The 20,066-nt window shown below is 32.5% G+C and overlaps 1 protein-coding gene across 1 annotated transcript in view; it reads right to left on the bottom strand.

The window, feature by feature from the left end:
• Positions 1-20,066, bottom strand: part of LOC145258199 (26S proteasome non-ATPase regulatory subunit 3-like) — a 497,578-nt gene that overhangs the window by 372,988 nt on the left and 104,524 nt on the right. Inside the window, exon 8 of the mRNA XM_080116096.1 lies at positions 19,009-19,232. Within this exon, the coding sequence (XP_079972222.1) occupies positions 19,009-19,232 (224 nt within the window). The remainder of the gene's footprint in view (positions 1-19,008; positions 19,233-20,066) is intronic.

Below are 20,066 nucleotides of genomic sequence, written 5' to 3'. Positions count from 1 at the left end.
ATAGCATTGCGATTGGTCAGTCTGTCATGCTAAAGTATGAAATAGCATTGTGATTGTTCAATCTCTCATGTTAAAGTATGAAATAGCAGTGTTTTAGTCTGTCATGCTAAAGTATGAAATAACAGTGTGATTGGTATACTTTAGCATGACAGACTGACCAATCACACTGCTATTTTATACTTTAGCCCAACAGACTACAAAACTATTATTTTATACTTTAGCATGACAGACCGACCAATCACAATGCTATTTCATATTTTAGCATGACAAACTGACTAACCACATTGCTATTTCATACATTAGAATGACAGACTAAAAAAACCTTGAGTGTGACAGATCAACTGAGGGCCACTTTTCTAGAGATACATGAAAATATTTTTAATCCAAAAACCTTCAGAATAAAAAGAAATTTCGTTTTTCACTAACGAGTGTTTTTCAAAAGGTTTTGAGTAGAAAACTTGATTAATGTTAGCATGAAACCTCATGTTTTAAACACTAATAATAAATAAAATGATAAAAATCCTACACATCCCCTGATTTTGATCTAATAAATCGCAACCTTGGAATTAGAAATATCAAAAAGTTAAAATCAGAGAAAAGCTAAAAGAATGGAATTGGTAGAGAGTAATGTTTGTCCTGTCCTGAGAGACCAGCAGAATCGAAAAGCTGAGAGGAAGGGAGAGGTAAACATAACAGAGGCGACACTTGCACACCTAACTCAAATTGAGGACTGGTAGAAACATTGTTGGCTAGTCAGTGGAATATTTCAAGGGTGTGTGTGTGGGGGGGGGGGAATAGAAAGAAAAAAAGCGACCACCCTTCTAGCACTGTCATCCCCTCCACCCCTACCAGCAAGACCCTAACCATCCCTACTCTTGATTTAAACAATTTAATTTTAAGATCGTTATCAGTGCTAGGAAGAAATATGAACAAGGATATTGATTGCAAATACAAGGATTAATGACCTCTATGACCAACAAACAAGAGAAAGTATTTTTTTAAGAATAATTTTTATTTTTTTTTAAATAAATTATTTGTACACATCCGAATCATTGATCCGAGACATCAAATTAATTTTTTTTTGTTTGTTTTTTACTAGCATGCTACTTTTTTGAAATTTTCTTTGTGTGCACTTCAACCATCGCCTTTGCCCATTCATCAGTACATCCAAACAACAACCCCTCCCCTTCTAAACAAGCAGCAGAGTGGAGATAAAGGAAGATAACAATATCAGAACTCAATGTTTGTAAAAGAGAAAGCTAAGGAGACGGGGGAGGGGGGCATTAATAGATAAAGGAAATATCAGAAGATAAATTCAGGAATTTTTAAAATACATTACAAAAGAAATTTTCAAAATATAAATCTTTCCCCACCCCCTTAAAAAAAAAATAAATTAAAATAAAACTAGATATAAATACTGAAACAAAATAAAAATAAACACAAATGTGGAAGAACAAAGAACTTGAGGCAGAAATTAAAATAAAATAGAGAGAAAGAGAGTAAATACAATTTTTCAAACAGATCCATTATCTAGAAAAATAACCCAAAAAATTAAGGAAATAAATAAGAAAAACAAGAAAAAGAAACAATAAGAATAAAAAAATTTAAAAAAAAAAAAAAACGCAATTTTCAATGGCTGTGGGAAAAAATTTAATAAATAAAAACTTTTAATAAAAATTTTTTTTTTTTCTTAATTGAAAAAAGAATTTTTTTAAAGACAAAATGCCAAAGATATATATTCCAAAAAATGAAGAGAAAAAAAATAATAAAAACAGCTTTTTATTTTGGCAATGATCCAAGTTTATAATGTAAGCCGACATCTGAAAACTTCCTAATATAACCGCCATTTTTATTTATTTATTTTTAAGCTAAAAGAATAGTAAGAAGGAAAAGATGTGGACAGATAAAACTATAAATAAATCAACGGATAAATAAAAGCCTTGTTTTTATATCCGATTATCGAGAACTGATGAAAACATATATATATATATATATATATATATATATATATAAAATCACATTTCTAAATATACAATAGTCTTGAATTACATAAGAAACAATTCTGATGAGAAGTCAGTTTATAGATTATTTTCAGGGCATATTCAAGTCTCCTTTTTTGATTTGCTTACATCTACAGCTTCTGAATAATTCTTCCCGACCACAATACCAATATAGCACAAAGTATATTTATTGCTTCAAGTTGACCTTATCAACACCAGAGAGCCCAAAATACCCACATCTACAAGCCGTAGCTGCACTGGAAAAAAAAAAAATCTGCATTAAAATATTATGCTAGCATGTTTAATTACTTTACTGGCGCCGTTTTTGAATATAGGTAAAAAAAAAAAAATTTCTGGGGAGGTGGGAGGGAGTTGTTCAGTAAAATGCTTGTTCACATTACATTTAAATCTCTGCATGTTGGTACAGTTTGGGAAAATGGGGAGCAGGGAAGGAATTTGAAAGGCAATCAGTTTGAGGAGATATTTGAGTAGAAATCCTTCCAGAGTCTGAAATCTCTTTTGCTGTTTGTCATCTTGGCTGAGGATATTTACGTTGATGGGACACCAGTGTAACAAGAGCACATTCCATGGAAATGCTTGAAAAACAAGTACAGAGATGCCACATTGATGGAACAAAGGCTGGGGCTGGGTAGACAGTATGGAACATATTAGGTTAGACTCTTTTTTCAAAGACTGTTCAAAAAGGAGAGACTAGTTAGTGGCTGGTGCATCAACACAGATGTGGCAACAATACTCCCTGCACAAACACATGATTAGAGATATAAAATACTGACAAGTGTGAGAAGCTTTCCAGATCAGAAGAGTGAGCCCACCTTCTTTTGCAACAGACTTGGCAGTATCTTCTATATATTTATTCCAATTCATATTCTCGGTGAATGTTAGACTGAGGAGTTTGAATGTATGAATCTGGGGAAGGATGCTATCAGCAATGGCAATCATTGTTTGATAAGATTTCTTATAATTGTTAAAGGAAAGGAGTTTTGTCTTAGTAGCATCAAATGTCGCACTCTATTTTTGGCTTTATTCCACTAGAAACTGGAGGTCATTTTCTAAGGATTCAGCCATTGACTTTTGATATATGTGCACTAAATTTTCCCATATGTCACGAATAGAGCGTGATGTCATCAGCAAATACACTCATCTTATACACCTCGTATCAGGGAAATCATTTATGAAAATCAACCCTGGGGAACAAGCGTCTTAACATTAAATTGTTTAGATGTATGACTATCAAGGATGACTTAGATCTTTTATTTAGCTAAGATGGATTTGATTATATTAAATATCCGTTCAGTAATACAGTACAAATTTTCATGAGAAAATCTTCATATCAGACCATGTCAAAAGTTTTTGATATATCAAGCGCTACCACCCTAGCTTCACCTGCCTTATCCAGTATATGGTATATATGTTCAGAGATGACCATTAAGATATCCGCAGTAGAACAAGATTGCCTAAATTCAGACTGTAGGTCAGAAAGATATTCAGCATTCACGAGGTGGTGGACTATCAGCATTCATCACCTCCAGTCTCTAAAGACAAATGGATACTCCCTGTAAGAGGAGCTGCACATTTAATTATGAGGCAAGATTATTTAATGCCGAATCCAAAGATATTGAAGAAAAAAATTTTTAAATAGAATATATTTGTTGTTTTCACGTCGGTTTCTATTTAACCCATAGTTGGTATCCTAACAGGTACTACCACTCCGGGTCAGAGTGGACCTGGGAGCAATGGTAATTAAAGCGTGGCTCCACACTTCCCGAAGCTCACAAGCTGGGGCCTAACCACTGGATATAGTTTAAGGTCATATCCAGGACCCCCATTGAGGGACTTTTACCCTCTGCAGGGGGGGCAGTTGGCGCATTCTAATGCCCCACCGACAGGGCTATGATCTAATGGGAACCGGTGTGTAAAGGTGATTATGCTGTATCACTATGGACTATCACTAGATTGATTAAGGGTTCAAAACTTTAGTTAATTAAGGAATGCATGAAAACAAATTAGACATGATATGGACAGAATGAAAAAAAACAGACCAGACTTTGTTACTGGGTAGAGAGGATGTCCTGAGCACTTGTTCTCACATCAGCATGGTACATAAAATAAAAGAGTATGAGAAAAGTATGATGCTGACATCGTAATATCAAAGAAAGCAATGAAAATTCTTTTTGTGTTTTCCGAGTCTTCATTTGTTAACCAATCTTACAAACTTTAGCTATTAGTTATTTTGTTAAATAGGGTTTTGATTATTAGATTTTATTATTATGGTATAGTTTTGTTATTAAATTATTAAGTGAACAAAATCATTATGTTTAACTAAAATCAGAAAATAATTGATGGGGGTGGGCACCCTGACATGTTTACAATATCAGCAAACAGCCTCAGTGAGTGGAGAATAGCAAGGGAAATTTATTGTGTTGTCAGTCTATTGCATTTATAGTATTTCTGCAGTTTAAAGCCAGTTTTTCCATAAGTTTTGCTCGGCAGCGTCCGGCAGATGACGGAAACTGCCGGAATATACCAAGTGAGCAAAAAGAGATGCAAACGAGCAGACGGTAAAATTTGGAAGAAAAGAAAGAAAAGGAATAAGTTTAAAAGGAAAAGAAGAGGCAGAGTATAATTGCTCCAGGGTAGTATAAATACCCTCAATCTCCCTATGTTAAGAATGGGTTTCGGAATCAACACCACCAACTTCCTCATGTTAAGAACAGCTTTCGGAATAAACACACCCAACCTCCCCATATTAAGCTTTTAGAATAAACATCCCCAACCCGAAAGCCGTTCTTAACATGGAGAGGTTGGCAGTGTTTATTCTGAAAGCTGTTCTCAACATTGGTAAGTTAGGGATATTTATTCCCAAAGCTGTTCTTTGGAGGTGTTTATACTACATTGGGGCAGGTCTAAAAAAAAAAAAAAAAAAAAAAAAAAAAAAATTTTTTTTTTTAAATACCAAAATAACTTCTTACCATACACAAACAAAAAGGTTTTCTATAACTGAGAATGTAAAATACTTGCAAGGGTTACTTCAAGAGATTGTATATTATTTCGACTATTGTTCTATATATATATATCTATATAATACTAAAAGTCTATGGATCTTGTATGTTTGCAATCAGATTTCCGGTTTTCAACATCCGGTTGCGCATGCGTAAATAGCAACGTCTTCAATCCGTTATTCCAATTCCGGAATTTTTATATCGCTTTTAATACAAACAATTTCATTTAATTTGATCAAATAGTTATTTATATATACAAATAATACATAGATTCATAGATAATTATAATATATATTATAAAATCTATTTATCTATGAATCTATTAATAATATGAAATATTACCCTATACAATTTATGGAAAGAAAACACCTCTCACTTTCCCTCTAATAGATTTCAACACTCCTACTCCCTCTGTTTTCGTTACGTACGCGAGAAATAGTTACGTGGATAGAGTTATCCCCCTTAACTAATGCAGACCTTTTTACTAGAGGGCGTTATTACAAAAAAATTTCTTTTTCTTCTTCCCATGTTTTTTAAAGTCGTCTGCTTACATTTCCAAACGGAAAGCTGAATCGGTAAATGCACACATTTATATTACATTAAATAGTGTTTTCCTTTACACAATGGGTACTGAATGTTTGCTTAAATTAAATGAAAAAAGTTACATTTTATTTTCATTTTCTATTTAAAAAGCCATTATTAACATGTGGAGAGTGTTTTTTTTATTATTCTGTACTTTCAACTAACAATTTCATTTAAAAGATGATATATCAAAATTTGAATTTAACTATAATAAGGATTATGATACCTGTTCAGTGCATAAGTATGACCAACCACTTATAATTCAGTAACTGTAATTTTAAAAAAAATAACAATTATAATAAACAGAACGACTCATAGAAATCTATCTATATTCTTTTTTCATTTTAATATACTTTCATAGAAATGCTTCTGTTATGTAAAAAAAAACTATTTTCTTTATGCCACAAGTGTCACGCTCATACATGAATTCCATAGCTAATATAACGTACTGACCTAACGGGTCACGGGTGGTCTAGTATATATATATATATATATATATATATATATATATATATAGCCAGTAGAGTTTAGTTTCCTAGAAGTACATCCAATGAAACAACATGTGTCTACCAAAGAGTGCTCAATGAGTGAACAGAGCAGGTATATGAGATTTATTTATACAAACAGTTCTCTACGATAATTCTTGGCCTGAAGATGTAATCCCCCAATGCAGGTGATTACAGAAACATGTATGCACATATGTAGCCATCAATATTTGTATAAATAAATTTCATATATATATATATATATATATATATATATATATACACACACACACACACCCTTGACTGATGATTCCAGAAAGGATGAAACACTAGTGTCTGTAGGTATTTAATAATTAGGGCTAGGACAACATATTCTTGTTTTAATTCTCGAGTGTGTATCCATTGATATCTTATATGCTTTTATATAGAGTGATATGGTTCTCAATTGATTAACTGTCTGTGTATTTTTTTTTTTTTTTTTACATAGGCATCACCACTTATCAAGACCCGGAGACCACTCGAGGATATGGGTTAAGAGTGTACAGTAGTCAATTGGACAATATAGTAATCGTTAGTAATGGAAATTCAGTAAATTTGTTAACTTAAGTGGAACGGCTCATCAAAAACTTGTTTACGTTGGACTTGAAGACAATCAGATTGTAGTCAGCTGGAAAACAGGAAAATGGAAGACAGTTCCACAGGCGTGCAGTTCTAAGAAAGAAGCTTTGATCATGGAACCTACGTTTAGGTTTAGGCACAGATAAAGAGTGGGGGGGGGATTATTGATAGTGTTTTCAGCTAGACAAGTGTTTCTTGTGAAAGTTTGGTGAGGGAGGACCATAGATTGAAGTTCAGTAGAGCACTTGCCATGAAAATAACGATAAAGCAGAGACAAACTCGCAACATCTCTTCTGTGAGATAGAGGTTGCAGGGAAGAGAAAAGGACATCTACGAGACTACAAAGTCTATTTTGAACTCTATCAAGGGAGGACAAGTCCTTTCTAGCAGCTCCTGCCCAGATGTGGCAACAGTACTCCATCCTTGGATGTACCTGGCTTTTATATAGATAGAGAATTGCATCAGCAGTGAGATATCTACTGGATTGATAGAAGGATCCCACCATTTTTCCAGCGGCTTTGGCAACAGATTTGATGTATGTGTTCCATTTCAAATCAGGAGTAAAGGTCAAGCTCAGAAGCTTGTCAAAACGTGAGGCCTCCCCAAGACGAGAGCCATTCATTTCAATTGATGCCAGATGGGGATCAGAGCGTTGATGATGTAAAGATAAAAGCTTGATTTTAGATGCATTAAAAATAATCAGCCACTCTTTTCCTGATTATACCACGTGCTCAAGATCAGAGGAGAGAGAATCAGAGAGAACTTGGTCATTTACAGTCTTAGATGTGCTACCATAGATGGTAGACACTAAATATCTACGAATGATGTAAGGATGTGATTTGGAAGATCATTGATGTAGATCAGGAAAAGAGTTGGGCCCAGGATAGACCCCTGAGGGACTCCAGCATTAATACTGTGAGCTTCTGATTTCTGCCCATCAATTACTACTCTTATGAACCTATCAGAGAGAAATGATTTAGTAATTGAGAAGACATTTCCAGCAATACCATAGCTGGATATCTTGTGAAGTAAACTTTTATGCCATACCCTATCAAAGGCTTTTGATATGTCAAGAGATTCGCTAATCCTATGAGATATAACTAAGCACATCCACTGTAGATCTAGCAGAATGGAAATCATATTGTGTGTCACTACTCGAGAGTAAAAACAATGAAAAGAATATTTTGTTGTTGTAGCTCTATTAATAATTATTATAGTAAATAATTATGTCAGTCCTTTTAAGAAACTCGTTTCTTATCATTGAGCACTTTACAGTTGAAATGAAGTTGATCAATTTAGCTTGCATGCACAGATCATCATATAATGATTAGATCACTCTGACAGGCGTTAAAAACATTAAAAAAAATAAATGTTTAAATTTCAACAATATTTCTCAGTTAACGGTGGTCGAATGGATTTGGTCCTTGCTAATGGAGTCAGAGATGGCTTCATTGCCGGGTTCAAATCTCCAGATCGGTGTTAATCGTAATACCCTGCACTGATGATTCCCTAAAGGATGAAACACTAGTGCCTGTAAGTATTTAATAATTATTATAGTAAATAATTATATATATTCCAGGTTAAAGGTATTCAAGAGTGATAACGAATTTAACAAGGTTATTAAGAGTGTTCAATAAAAGAAGTCGGACATGTCCTACTTGAGGAATCTCTACAGAATTTCAAACTGAACCTTTATCCACAATGGTATATTGTTCTTGTTCCCTCAGTAATAATTTTTATTTCCTTCTCAGTAAATAAGACTCACTTAGAACTGATTATTAGTTCATTTGTTGTATCACGTGTCTCCAAGTTCAATAAGGCACACCTGGAATAGGTTGGAAATAACATCAACTGAAGTTATTTACCTCCCTCCCACAGCAGGATGATGTGAAACAAGGGTCAGAAAGTGGGATTTGAAGAGCCAGCTACCCAAGTGGACCACTTTGGTTTGCAAAAAAAAATACTTGGGCAGTCCTGTCGGCATTCTCCAGTAGGAGTGTCTCAGGTGATTAGTTGTTTGGATGTACTTCTCAAAAGAAGACAAAGCCTGGAAGTGTGGACCTCCAAGAACTACACAGAACTAGAGACATACCTCAACCAACAAGGAACAAGTCATCCCATAATAACCTAGACTTTGTTGGCTTTAGTGCCAAGGGAAACTACAGTTAAACATTGTGAGAATCACATTCAAGATGAGAATAATAAACCAAATAATCCAAATTCTCAAAATTTCTAAAGTAATCTTTTTACACATAGAATTTCATTGAATTTTAAGATTTTACATGTTTACTTTTTTTCATTTTACTTATTTCTGAGCATTTTATGTAAGATATTAAAAAAAAAAAAAGACTTGTGTTTAATTTTGATTTTAACACATTTCTTCTGTAGTGTTTAAATAGTTTAAGATAGGGAGAGGTCCAGAATAAATGATTTTGTGAAATATCTCAAGTTAGTTTGCTTTTAACCAATATTTTAAATAAATTGTTTTTAGATATTGTTTAAACTGGCAAGTTTCAGGTGTTTGTTTTGTTTCGTCAATATTCGGTCTACGTGTAGTTTGGACACTGCCAATGGAGAAATAATCCCAACTTGATTGATGAAACGAGTATTGAAATGTTGCAATGCTAATAAATCAAATTTAGTTTATTAAAAAAAAAAAAAAAAAAGCGTATTTTACAAGTAATAATTTTTAAAAAGATATTTTTATGGAAATCACTCTGAACAGAGCATGAAGCCACTTTGTGTAAGAAGATAAGAGCAAAAGATGGCTATCGCAAAAACAGGAAATACCTATTAAATTTACCCTTGAAAAAGAGTAAGGCTACAAGTAGGAAGAAAATGGTTCGCAGGAAGAGAGTTCTACAAGTTTGCTGTTCTTGGAGAGAAACTACTGGAATAAGAAGCTGTATTACAATGAAGTATGAAAACAGCAAATTGCTGAAACCACTAGAATAACAGGCACAAAGGAGGCAGGGAATCGATCAGACAATTCTGAAGAGCACATATCATAATAGCATTTATAAAAAAGAAAGGCTAACAATATCGCATCTGTGAGAGAGAGATTGCAGAGAAGAAAAGCTGGGGCCAATCAAATTACAGATGCGTTTCTGCACTTTATCAAGAATCCTCAAATGGGACAAAAGATAAAATGATAGAGAACTGATTTTACAAGAAGCAGAAAGCGCAATAAATCCAATACATAAACTCCAAGAAAGATTTGACGAGAAAGAAAGACAAACTTCAGAATCAATTTTTCCTCAAAAGCAGAGTCATCCATAAGAATCTCAGGAAGAAAAGGAACAGACCTACAATTGAAAGACATGAGCTAAATCTTAACAGAATTAAACAAAACAAGTCATTTCATACCTCGACCCACAACTAAGCCCAGGTCAACTTCTAGATTAGCTGCCTATTTCAGCTGATCCAAAAGAGATGGGGAAAAAACAACATCAAAATAGAGTGGTATTATAAGTACTAGACATTAATTTAGCAATCATATTCTCTAAATATAAAAGACAAAAGTGGCGTTCATGTTTTTGTATGTACAAGAAAAGCTTTTTCGGGGAGGGGGGGGGGTCTCAAGAGGGCTACTATTTTGGTGAACTTTTTATCTACTCCCTATGTTATAATATGTATAATATGTATTAATATGTTATAATATGTTATAATATGTTATAATATGTTATAATATGTTATAATATGTATAATATGTTATAATATGTTATAATATGTATTAATATGTTATAATATGTATAATGTTATATGTATTAATATGTTATAATATGTTATAATATGTATTAATATGTTATAATATATATAATTTGCAAACAGACGTCGTCTCTACATTTATTTTGATCGACTTTTATAAAAATTCCCTCTATTCCACCCTTTGGCATGTTTGTTCGTCTTTTTTGTATAAATAAAGCAAAACTAAATCAAAGCAAAAGCAACCACTTCTCAGCCTTCATGGCTAGAAAGCAATTCGCTTCGATCAATGTGGGGAAAACCCTTCATATCAGACAATTGCTATTCATTTGGACACTGTCAGAGTTTCCACTTTTTGGGGGTACCTGGTTTTCCCCTACATTATAAACAACCTCGTGGGGAAACAAATAAATACCATGATAAAAAACAGAAACCTTAACTGGCCCTAGACCAGGTTTAAAAGCCATTTTCATTTCTGCGCTGACTCCTATGACCATTACCTTAATTTCCAACTCAATAAATTCACTGTCCTCTTTGGCGTAACAGTTAGTGAGGATGACTAATTACCGTACGTTATCAAGTTCGATCCCACCTTTTTTTATCTTTTTTTTTTTTTTTTTTAAATTTTTTTATTTCATCTTTGTGCCAATATCCCTCACCTGGACAAAAGTTAATTACCAACTCTTTTTTTCACGTTCTTTTTCCTCCTTCACAGTATGTGTTTGAGCTAGCATGCCTACTACCACTTTTTAATTTTTTTGCATAACACATATCTCCAAACACCCGAGCATTGATGTAGAGAAGAAATAGAGTTGGTCCAAGATTAGAGCCCTGAGGAACACTAGTATTGATAGGAAAAGTCTATGAAGCAACACTATCAATAGTTACCAATAAGCTTTGATCAAAAAGTCCTAATATTATCAAAAACTTTATCACTAATAGCATAACCCTGAAGTTTGTGCAGAAAATCAGAATGCCGCACTCTGTCACAAGCTTTTGAAATGTCAAGTGCAATGGCCCTACCCTCTCCTAAATTATCCATAAACCTACAGATCCATTCAGTTACAAGAGTTAATAGATCAGCTGTTGAACAGAAACTACATACACCATACAGTACATAAGCCATACTGAACACCACAAAAGAGGCCAAAACGTTCCAGAAAGTGAACAAACGTGCCTTTAACCAACCTTTCAAAAAGTTTGCTAATAACAGAGAGGAAACTAACAGGATGATACTTAGTTAAGTCAAGCGCATCACCATCATTTTTAAAGGTCGGAATAATGCAAGACTCCTATCAACAAGACAAAAAACAAAACCGAAACAAACAAGTAAATAATTTTGAAAGGATAAAAAAGTTCAGAAGCACAACATTTGAGGACGACAAAGAATTGAATGAGGACAGGAAGTTTTAAACTGGTTAAGATCAGAAAAAACTAACAATCTTTGGAGTAATAATTACAGAATCAAGAGACTGATCAGTTTTCAAAGGAAAATCAGGAAGAACAGCACCAGAATCATCAAAAGAAGAATTGTCAGCAAAAAGACGAGCAAGGAGATGAACCTTACCCTTAGTAGATGCAATAACTTGAAGACCATTAAAAAGAGGGAAAACAGCACACTATTTGTAGATTTTTAAAAAATCATGAGAACCAATCTTTGGATATGAGATATAATCATGAATGCTTTGAGAATCACTAGACCTGGCCTCAGTTCATATAAAAATTTAAATACAAATATTTTCCACCTAACCTAACTATATTACCATCCAAACAGCTAATACTTATTTAAGATAAAATATAATCGTTTAAAATACTATATATATATACTAATCTACAAACACTCAAACTATGTATTGCTAATTTGTACATTTATTTTTAAACAATAATAATCTGTATCTTTTTAATTTTGTATTGTCATAATTTCTTACATAAAATATCAAACTTATAATAAAATATTAAATATATCAAGATCTTATGTATGATATAAAAAGAAACTGGAATCTTAGGAAGATCTTCATCATTCCAGTAATTATAGGAGCAACTGGGCTCATGAAAAAGAATTTCAAAAACTATCAGACAAATATACCTGATGAACCAAATGCAAGAGATTCAATCAATTGAACTTAAAGGTTAGAATCTTAAAAAGATTTCTCGGCTGAGATGTATGAGAAAGCAGATGAATGTCTGGCATCCAGTAGGATGCTCCAGCCCTAGCTATAACAAAAGAAAACTTCAAAAATTTCATCGATAGTAAAACATTTGATGTCACTGGAATACTAAGACCATCTACTACACTTTGATCTTAGCCAAAAAGTCAAGAAATAAAATGTTTTTATCCATGGGCATTTTTTTTTAAATAAAAACAAAAAATGATTTGTTTTATCTTTGTAGGAAGGTCAGTTCTGTTGTCATAAGATAGTCTCCCCAGGTATGACCTCATCATTTTTTTTTAAAGGGGAGGGGGGGTTAATCCTCCAAGATATTACATTCTCCTTTACGGGAGAGGGTATTGTAGTATTTGTAATGAGAATATCTTTCCAGGGATTACCATCTCCTATTTTTTAGGAGAGGATGTATGTTCGTCATGATATCATTCTCTCCTCCTTTGAGAGGGTTAGTGGATTATATGGTTAGCCAGCATGATTCCCAGCATAACAAAAATAACTGGATGAAGAAAGAAAAAATTACTGTTACATTCTGAATAAGCTACTTTTAAAAAGTAAATTTTTAGATGTGCAAACGAACCTTTATTAAAGGGAGACTATTCATGTAACAAATCTTGAGTTAGCTCCCTTTACTAGGTACAGGCAAAATAAATGCCGATGCTCAAAATGTGTAAATATTTTGACCTCTCCCTTTACTTAAAAATTTACCAAAAATCAGGAAATTAACCAATTTGAACGAAATTTTCAGTATAATACCTTTTCTAAGGTTTTCAGTAGTAAATAAAAAAAAACGCAAGAATTTATTTTTGCTTTTTTTTATATAAATAAAGCATCGTAATTTGTAACAATAAAAAAAAAAAAAAATTTACAGGAACATTACGAAAAAAGCCCCTAAAGTCCGTATTAATGAATTCGATATAACTTGCGGAAAAATGAATTTCTCGAACTACCGATATTACTATTGAATTAAGCATTGTTTATTTAATATTTTCACACAAAAAAAAAAATTATAATAGCAAGAATATTTCAACTTTTTTTTTTTTAAATTACAGATTTCGCATAATTTTTATATGCAAGATTTTAATAATTTCCTTGCTCACAAGAATGTGAAACTTTCGGCGTAACATAATTTTTATATAATCTCGAACAATAATTAAAAAAAAAATTAATTTAAAAACAGGAACATAAAAATAATTAAATTAAAAATGATAAAAATTGATACAAACGTTCAGAATAGGAATGTACGGACGCACGTCTGGGGAAAAAAAAAAAAAAAAGAAATCCTACACCCCCTACCTCCTTTTAATATCATAACTTCATTTTGAAACAGTGTTTCGATTGGCTAAAATTTTGGGCCTCCTTATAATCGTGTTTACAAAATTTTAGTTTGTTTTGTTTTTGGCGAACGGTAAATTACTTGCTTTTTGAGGGTTAATTAAATTATTTTTGCACAAACATGGTGTTTTTTTTTTTATTATTATTTAATTAAATATCTTAGGACTTTACTAATTATCTTTGAAATAGACCCAGAAAACTAATATTTATCTTTTAAAGATTTTTACAATGAATTTATTTAACTTCAAAATTTAGCTGAATTAGTTAGCTCGCTATGAAAACATTTTTCATAACTTTTTTTTTTTTTTCGCGTGTACAAATATTTTTTTCCTTTTGGAAATTAACTTTAGTCCTTAATCTTTCAAATACAATCAAAAAGTAGTCGGAAACCTACAAAAAAAATTATGATAAATCAGCTTTCAAAACTAGGTCCCCTTTATTTTTGCCCGTACATACCCTTTGCTGATAGCATTTTAATGCAATAAAAAAAATCAGACATTTTAAATTTTATTTATTTATTTTATTTTTTTTAACGACTTTGTAAGATATATTTAATATCAAAAGTTAAACTTAATGAAAATAGTTACATTCAAACTTAAAGCTGAGCTGATAAATAATCTATTTCGTTGTCTTTAATGGTAAATCAATAGTTTTTGATTCATCCAACGGCAAATCAATATCTATTGTAAAAATTTACTGAATAGGTGTTATTTTTTTCCCCCACTTGCTAAGATGAAATTTCGGGTTCATACCTTTCCAAGCAATAATGGTGCTTAAAATAGTACAATTGACCCGAGAGGATTTGAATTCCCTAGTTTATTTTGAATGTACCCAATAAATCAATTATACCCCCCCCCTCCTTAAGAATAAAAGTTCTGAAACATAATTTAACCACTCACTCCACCACTGCACAAATGGAAATTTAAAAAAAATTGTTTGTTTTTAACACAAGTTACTACGAAAAATTTCAGGTTACAAAATAGATGTGAAAGCGATATCTCATGATTTTTATTGCTGGTTACATAATTTTGCACATAGCTGTTTAGAGAACTTTATAGCTTTCGTAGTGAAAAATGATCGCGATTTTTTTTTTTTTTTTTTTTTTTTGTCAGTTTTCACAAATAGCTTTAGAATTTTTTTTTTTTTTTAATTGATTTATAAAAAAAACTTTACTGAAATAATTCGCCTCGGAAAGGGTTAATAATAATAATAATAAACCTTCCATATTTATAATTTTAATATAAAAAAAATGCAAGTGTGTAATGGAGGGGTAAGGAACTATTTTATTAATTTTTAAAATGAACATACCCCATAAATGAAACCTGGTAAGGCAACATTATTTTGCATATGAAATCAAACATCGAATGAAACAAGTGATCAAACATTTCAAAGTTTGGAACAATAATAATAAAACTCATTGTTCAATTTGATTAACAATAAACATCTAAGCGAGAAAAGTCTTTTTGAAGACATCATCCAAATGCGAGATTTATGCAAAGTAATAAACGCTAAAGTCTAAATATGAAAAACAATTTTTTGTGTGAAAAATAAGGAGGGCGAGGAGTCAGTCATGCATGGCCAACTGAAACGTGGATAAAACACAAGCTAAATAAATAGCATGATTGTAGAATGCAATATTCAACTATTTGATTATGGTTGATACGATTTCAATTGTTAAACAGATACACTTTTTTCCTAACAAAAGAAAAAAAACCTTCAGTATTTTCAATATTCCAATTGTTCTTTGAAAGAAAAAATTGTCTAAAAAAAATAAGAAAACCATCTGATGAGAATAAATGATCTCAAATCAACATATGAATAAATGAACAATAATGGAAATTGTTTGAGGATGTATCGAACTTCTATTTATCCTTTTAAGGTAGGTTGAAAATGCTGTCATTTTACAGCATATCAACCCTTTTTATGCTGTGATATCACATGCTATCCCGTTCAACAATCACCAACCCCATCTTATGGTCTTCTTTCTTTTTTTTCTGGCTGTGTCATCATCTCTCATATTGACGACCAACGAGGGGACACGCAGGGGTTCACAACTATAAAATTAAAATAAAACAGAACACAAGCTGACACATTTTGCAAATATCAGTTGTGTGTGTGTGACACCATAGACCGTCCACAAGCTAAGGTCCACATTTACGGCTATTGTTGAGGTTATATTCATCAGTCAGTAGATAAATTCATTTTCTCATCTCAATCTCCTAAAGATCCAAGCCAGAATTTGCGTTCAACTGTGTCCAACTCACAACTGGCATGAACTGCAGCAAATCCATGCAGTTACCTGCAACTGTCGTGAACTAGTGCAAAACCTATCGCCATATCTAAAACTGCCCATAAGCTAACTCTAAAAATATATATCTACTATTGTTTGGTTGTTTGTCCCAAAATAACTGACACACCTTGCTTAACAATACTATTTTGGCTTTCTTTTGTGTTCTTTTGTGAACAACTTCCTCTACATTGTTCTGTTGATAAATCTTATTTCCTTTTCTTTTGTTTTATACATGATTCATTTATTGGCTGGTTTTGTATTTTATGGGCAGACAGTTTCTGAATCTGTTTTGATTGCTCCAAGACAGGTTTTTTCTTCAGATGATCATCACTTTCACTAGAAACTATGTCTGGACATTGTAGCTACAGTCTCAGGCATAGGACAAGAGATTGGCTCCAAATTCTGTCTAAATGATTCACCAGAGCAAGCCTCGATCAACAGAGTTGAAGGCAGCTGCAAACTCAACAAAGCAAAAGAACTGTGGGTTGCTGAAATACCCAACGATTTTAACGGTGTGCCAAAGGTTGAAGATTTGATTAGTACAACCCCTGGCTGGTCAAACACTGCCTTGAGAAGAGCGTGTGTGAGAATTGTCAGGTGCCAAAAATGAATCTTTGGAATAAACCATATATTTGTATGATAAATATTTTTGTGAGATTTATTTTAACTTAAAGTTTGCCGTCTGCAAGAAACACATTTAAAACCTTTATTATAGACATAGCCTTGTATCCTTATATCCAAAGCAATACAAACAGTTTCTTCTTACGGTTTATATTTTAAATCCTTGCTATGTTAATATTTCTAGGTAATGATTTTATGAAAATGATACAATAGCTGGCATATCACTTTGCGTGGGGTTTCTTTATTGAGGAAGCATCATGCATTGCTCGATCGTTTCATGAAGTTTCCAATATAGGAATCCACATCATAAAATATACTTTACACTGGTTACTAAAATTCCATATCTTATTTGCAATAACTCTAATCAAAAATGCCATAGTAGTGAATACATAAGGGAAGTAAGATTGGACTTAGTTGAACAACATTAAAAAAGTAAAACAATCAGAGACAATTCCCCACACTGCACATTAGCCAAAAAATTCAATCTACTTGGTCATAATATTATTAAAAATTAACAACATCCCTTAAATATCTGTCAAAAAAACATGGACTGGCAGATTACATATAATTTCACAAGTTGTCAGCTAAATGTATAAATATATGTAATAATGTTGAGTTATGTTAAAAAAAAAATGTCATGTAAGCTTAAATCAACAGCTTTTTTCTCTTTTGATAAACATGTGTTTCATGCAATTACATCACACATATTTTTCTCACCAAAAACATTAGATATACAATAAATCATCAGTACCATTCAACTGGTCGAGCATTACAAAGAGAAATTATAACTGATAATTTTAGTGTCATAAAACATTTTTTTGTTGTTCAAAGAATTAATAAAAGTGTATTTCAATAAATCCTTGTTTACTCTGCACAAAAGCAAAGTTTTTAAGGTTTTCTCGATCAAGACTTAGATGTTGCGAGATGATGTCATAATATTCAACAATCATATCAAAACATGCAAATAGTTTAGAGAGGAGAATGAACACACACACATATATATATATTAAAATATGGGATAAATGAATTTAGTGATTTTTAAAGGTTCATTTACATGTTCCAAGAAAACAAGACCAAAAAAAAAAAAAACAGCCAAGGATAGTGTACGATCGTTTCAGAGACAATATCTTGTTTATTTAAATATAATCTCATCAAAATAATGGGTTTTGACACCAAAATAACAATGAATATGCAGCATTGGGGGAAATAAGATTCAAAATCGAATCTATAGGTAACTTTTTTATCCAGTCCTTGGAGATAGAATTTGAAGGAATGGAGTCAATATATTTGCAGACCATGGCTGGTGGATGTTCAGAATGTGGAACTGCTAAACAAGTAATTAAAAATTGCTGATAAGCAATTATATCTAAATAAATACAATATCATCTTTGAAATGATCGTACACTATCCTTGGTTGTTTTTGTCTTGTTTTGTTTGAACATGTAAATAAACTTCTACTAAATCATTAAATTCATTTACCCAAACTTTAATTGAATTCTAAAGGACTAAATCCACCCACCATGTTTAGTTGATCTTACATCTGTCATATTCAGAGCAACGGGTGTGAAAGTCATATGCCCCAGATTTCTTCATAAGTGGTAACTTTTTGTTATTCTCTGATTTCAGACCAACATTTTGTTATATATATGTAGACTAGCCTGGGTGTCCGGCATTGCTGGGGTGTTTGGAGGTATGTGTTGAGCAAAAAAAAAAAAAAAAAAAAAAAAAAAAAAAGTGGTAGTAGGCAGGCAGGTTCGAACCTGTACCGCAAAGGAAAAGAATGCGCAAGAAAAAAAAAAGTAACGGTATAAATTAAGGCCAGTCAATCGAAAAGAGGAGATTGCAAAAAAAAGTGGCCCCCTCCTTGTAAAAAAGTGCCCAGTTGAGGGTGAAGGAATTAATGTTTTTGGCCAATTTTTCGATATTTGTCGTCCAAAACTATACCAATCTCATGAAAATCCGTCGCCTCTATGGAAAGTTTTAGGCAGATATACATACATACACACATTCAAACAGACAGGTGAGATTTGTATAATAGATGTGTAATTGATAATCTATACAGTTTCCACTGAAAAAAAAAGAAAACAATAAAAGCAACAATACGAGAACACAATATAAATATCCATGTCGAAATTGTAATAACACAAGAAAAAACAAACATGGATGAAAAATAAAAGATCAACTTACCTTTGCGACAATGTACTCTGCATCTTCATAGCTATCCAGCAGCAATTTCTGACCTATGTCTTTCAGCGAGATTCGGGAATAAGAGACGTTAATCATACGCACGCCTGTCTTGATAACGTTGTGTCGTAATCTGATGATAAGTGTGTAAGTATTTTCAGCCTGGAATTTGCTACCAAACTTTTCTAACACTTCATTGAAGATTTCTAAACTGCCTTTTTTCACAGCTGGAAAAAAAAGATAAAATTGGAAAATTTTTTAAATACATAAATAAATTTTAACAACAGTCCCACCGATTTAAAAACAGTTTTATCAAAAAATTTTTATTAATTTTTTTTCTTGTTACTATTGATTAATCACTAATTTTTCAAATAATCATTTTTTGGAAATTTTTATTTGAAAGTTTAAAAATGTTGAAAATTTCATTATGATTATTAATACAACCAAAACTCTCCATATTGTTTGGACACTTTACACTACTGTTCTTATCTTAAATGTTATTTTCACAACGTTTCAGTCGCTGCAACTTCCAATCTTCTCAGGGCTCTACAGGACAAATTAATCTTTAGTTAACCTTTGACAACTCTCCTCCCTTGAGGATTGCATTTACGAATATCCGTGGGCTTAGAACTAACTTAGCTGATGTTGAATCATGTCTCCTTGTAAACACTCCGGATATCTTAGCATTAAGTGAAACTAACCTTCACTCCTCCATTCCCTCTAACCACTTTAACATGCCTGGTTATTTCCCACTCTACCGTAAGGACTCGGACAGACATATGCATGGGCTTGGAGTCTATATTCGTAACACCCTCCCCCTGACTAGAGAAATAAAACTAGAAACAGACAACCAGGCCTTTATGTGCTTCAGATTAAATATGTAACACAATATTAGCTAATTGTATTTTCTCTACCGCTCTCCCTCAACCCAGGACTGTACCCTAATTAACAAAGTCTCTGACAGCATAGATATAGCACTCTCCCTCGATACCAGTGCTGAAGTACATGTATTTGGTGACTTCAATGTCCACCACAGTAACTGGCTTGGATTCTCTAGTTAC

This window comes from Euprymna scolopes, chromosome 33 (genome assembly GCF_053919585.1).
Source record: "Euprymna scolopes isolate OS-2025 chromosome 33, ASM5391958v1, whole genome shotgun sequence".
Classification (NCBI taxonomy): Eukaryota; Metazoa; Mollusca; class Cephalopoda; order Sepiida; family Sepiolidae; genus Euprymna; species Euprymna scolopes.
Note: the sequence above shows the minus strand (reverse complement) of the source record. Positions and strands in the feature narration are given on the sequence as shown.